Raw genomic sequence first — 4,112 nt, forward strand, 5'->3', positions numbered from 1 at the left:
ATTTAACAACATTAGGTGTAACACACAACCCTAATGTACAAAACTGATAAGAAAAAAACTAAGAAACATAGTTATTTCAACAAAAAAACATCAAATTTTAAATGTAACGCAGGGAATTCTGGGAATGTCAATTTACGGTTATTCGCTGTAAATTATACTGTCTTTTTCACTTCCAAAAAACGGTATACTACCGTAAAATTAATGTCCAATACATGTAATGTCCAATACAGTTTTTCACCGTATATAGTAGGGGAATTTACCGTTAACCATTTAACAGGATTTTACTGTAGCATTTTTACAGTCTTTTACCGTTAAATTCACGGTCATTTTTTACAATGTAGTATGTGATGTTCTATCTGAGCTCTTGTTTTGTTAACCAGGATGTATTTGGTTTGGTCTCTTTAGCTGCCAGTACAGCCGTCTGGTCCAGAAACGGTCAGGGAGCCTCGTCCCCGAGTTACGAGCCGCCGCTGCACTCGCTGGTGAGAGATACAGACACAGAAATACACCCAGATCTAACTCTGCTCCTGTCAGTTCTGGCTTCACATTCACCATGATGACCAAAGTTATGCGGTGTTTATCATGTTAACACTGTAGAAGGAAAATTAGCATCAGTTTAATCAAAACAAAATGACAGAAAGACTCTGAAGCTTCTTAAACATATTCATTTGTTATCGGTTTTTATTTTTATTTAATTTTTTCATTTTATTTATACAGCAGTTTTAACCCTGTAAAGCCTGACATACAGTATAAAATAACAGTCATAAAAATCTAGTAAATCTTTAAAATAGAACAGTTTATTGAAACTTTGGACAATAATGTTAATATTTTTTAATATTTTGACATTTTGATAAAAAATTCTGAAACATATGCACAGATGAATCGTTCACAATACGCTCTACAACATGCATTTAGAATATAGTGTGGATTTCATGACATCTTGAATTCTGTGATTGTTTGTAAGCCGCCCCAAAAACACCCCATATCCTGCAGCTTTACCGACCATCTGCCTGATACATGGCATCAGGGGGTTCTTGAGCTTGAGAGGAGGGTGAAGGGGGAAATCCTGAAATAAATGAATGTTGGGATTAATTTCCCATGATCTCTGGTGCACATGCTGGTCATTGTTATGAATCTTGGATTACTGTTCGTTTATTAATGACCCAGAGCAGATGATTAGTGGGACAGGGGTGCAGCAGACCCTCTGTGCTTGCTGTTGAATGGTTAATTGTTAGTGTCTTATAACAAGTCATTGCATCACCATGACAAAGGCTTCTGTTTACATTATGCTATGGAGCGTCTCCATTGGTTTTAAGTGCCGGTTTTGCCAGCATTGGTGTCCTGCACAAATAAAGGTTCTTTATTGACGTTAATGGTTCTCTGAAGAACTGATCACTGAAAGGTTCTTTGTGGAGCCAAAAATTGTTCTTCTATGGCATCACTGCAAAAACACCTTTTTGGAGCCTTTATTTTTAAGAGTGTGATGTAAATCAGTGAGATCTTTATAACAGCGCAGCAGATTCTGACACAAAATGTGAAGATGTGAGATGTTCTGGAGGCTTGTGAAGATCATTCCTCCGCTGAGGAACAGTGAAAGTAAAGCTTCTGGAAACAAACGCTCCTCAAAAGATCCTGAGGATCAGATTTGAGACTCTAAAACATGATTGATGGAGAATCAAGTAAAGCTGAGCTGCTTCAGTCCAGTAAGTGTTCATCTGGAGATATTACTGCAGTTATTCTGACGCTTACGTGATAAAAACCAGTCAAGATTTGACACGAGAAGCTCCAGCTGAAGCTGGACGCTTGTACAATTACACTAAAAGAGCTTTGACTGGATAAAACACTCTATCAATCAGAGACAGAAGACATATACATATATATATATATATATATTGTGTGTCTCGTCCTGCAGCAGAGTCGTATCGAGGACAGGCTGGAGCGTCTGGACGATGCGATCCACGTGTTGCGCAGTCATGCGGTCGGTCCGTCCACAGCGATGCCCGGCGCTCACGCAGACATGCATGTCATGGTAAGAACCGCTGACCTCTGACCTCTCGCTGTCTGGAGCCACTTCCTGTGGAAAGATGCTGTGAGACATCTCTCTGTGTCTCTTCTTATGCAGTCATCAGCCTGTTTGGATCCACCTACCAAAGATATTATAGTTAACTAAATTAAAACTAAAACCACTGAAGAGTTACTTTAAATAAAATAAATGTTAACTGAAATAAATAAATATATATACAGTATATATATATATATATAAGAAAATTTATTTTATTTCAGCTAGTTGCCAAGGCATCATGTTATTTGGTTTAATAAATAATACAAATAAATAAATAAATAAAAATTACTAAAAACTCTGTAGACATTTTTAAAAATGACAAAAACACACAACAAAATTATTAAAACTTTAACTAAAATAAAAGTGAAAATAAATAAATAAAATCTAATTAAAATATTAACAAAAACTATAATAGAATATCAGTGAGACTAAAATAACTCTGTAACGAGCACCTTTTATAAAATGTTATACAAACCTTAATTAATCACAATCATTTGCTAATTTTATGCTTGTTTAATAGTAAAAACATTGAAATTATGTTATGGTAATAAAAAACATTAAAAGAAATTTGTTACTTGAAATAAAAAGTTAACTGGAATAAAATAAAATAAAAATCTTTTTTGCTAAGACAACATTTCTTGTTTTCAGTTTAAATAAAGAATAATGAAAAATAATTTATAAAAACTATAGAGACATGTTTAAAAAAAAACTGATAAAAATGACAAAAAACAACTAAATTATTAAAACTTTAATTAAAATGAAAGTGAAAATAGCAAATAAATCTACTATACATTTATATTTCAGCTAGTTGCTAAGGCAACATTTCTCATTTTCAGTTAAATAAAAATGTATAAAAAAAAGAAATTTAATAAAAATTATATAGACATATTTTAAAAAATAATAAAAATAAAAGACAAAAATACTCAACAAATTTACTAAAACTTTAACTAAAATTAAAGTGAAAACAGAAAATATAAAAATAAATCTAATATACATATATATATTTCAGCTAGTTGCTAAGGCAACATTTCTCTTTATCAGTTAAATAAAAATTATAAAAAACTGTATAGACTAAAATAAAAATAAAAAAATAAAAATGAAAAAAACAACAAAATTGCTACAACTTTAAGATTATAGTAAAAACAGAAAATGTAAAATCTAAATTAAAATACTAACAAAAACTATACTATTTTATATTATAAAACCACCTACTGGTCAAAAGTTTAAGACTATTGCACTTGTGATAAAAATCGTCATGCTTAATGCGGTGCGCATGACGTCACTGGTGCGGTCCTGTAATGTCTAAGTGTTACGAAGTCAGGCTGGAGCAAAGAATTGTGGGTAGCGATGTTGGCTCTCCTCTGTTAGGTTATAAGCAGCACTGAACTAAATACAGGAAATAACAGAGAGAGGGGGAGGACAAGACTTCAAAAGAAAGCTGCTGGTAATATGTTCCATATTTAAGGCTTTTTTAAGACTTGAACCAATCCATAAAGCTTCAAACAGCTGGAGAGAATAAAGAACGGAAAGAGAATACATGAAGAAAAGAAGATATAATGCTCGTCCTACACACACACACACACACACAAACACATTATTGCATGCACATTTATACATAAACCGTTTCTGATGTCTCATATCTTTTTATGTAGTCGTCAGAACATGAATTTCACATGAACTATTGAAAATGAATGTTTCGCACATGCACACGCATGTTTCCTTAAGAAAATGCAAAAGTTAAAGTGCTAAATGTTTTTGAACTGTAGTTATAAACTGGCTCTCAAAAGAGTAAATATTCAGACTGGTGTGTTTCTGATGAAGAAGTGCTCTTTGTAAGGTCGTGTATGGTCCGTGTGTGCATATTTCCAGTGTTAACGAGCTGGTTTTAATGACATCAATGAATAAAGGCAGGCGTGGGTTTGTTCAAGCGTTTGATTGGACGAGGTCCTGAATCTCTGCTCAATGTCTCACCGACGCAGCTGTTTATTTATTCACTTTCACCTGTGTGTGTGTGTGTGTGTGTGAGATAGTGAATGAGTTTGTGTGTGTG

At 33.4% G+C, this 4,112-nt stretch overlaps 1 protein-coding gene across 1 annotated transcript in view; it reads left to right on the top strand.

The window, feature by feature from the left end:
- LOC107752182 (transcription factor 4-like) overlaps positions 1-4,112 on the top strand; it is a 152,534-nt gene that overhangs the window by 127,003 nt on the left and 21,419 nt on the right. The window contains exons 14-16 of the mRNA XM_016568076.1: positions 406-482; positions 1,913-2,029; positions 2,123-2,132. Coding sequence (XP_016423562.1) covers positions 406-482; positions 1,913-2,029; positions 2,123-2,132 — 204 coding nt within the window. The remainder of the gene's footprint in view (positions 1-405; positions 483-1,912; positions 2,030-2,122; positions 2,133-4,112) is intronic.

The sequence above is a fragment of the Sinocyclocheilus rhinocerous genome, unplaced genomic scaffold, assembly GCF_001515625.1.
Source record: "Sinocyclocheilus rhinocerous isolate Xijiao unplaced genomic scaffold, SAMN03320098_v1.1 scaffold2516, whole genome shotgun sequence".
NCBI classification, from domain to species: Eukaryota; Metazoa; Chordata; class Actinopteri; order Cypriniformes; family Cyprinidae; genus Sinocyclocheilus; species Sinocyclocheilus rhinocerous.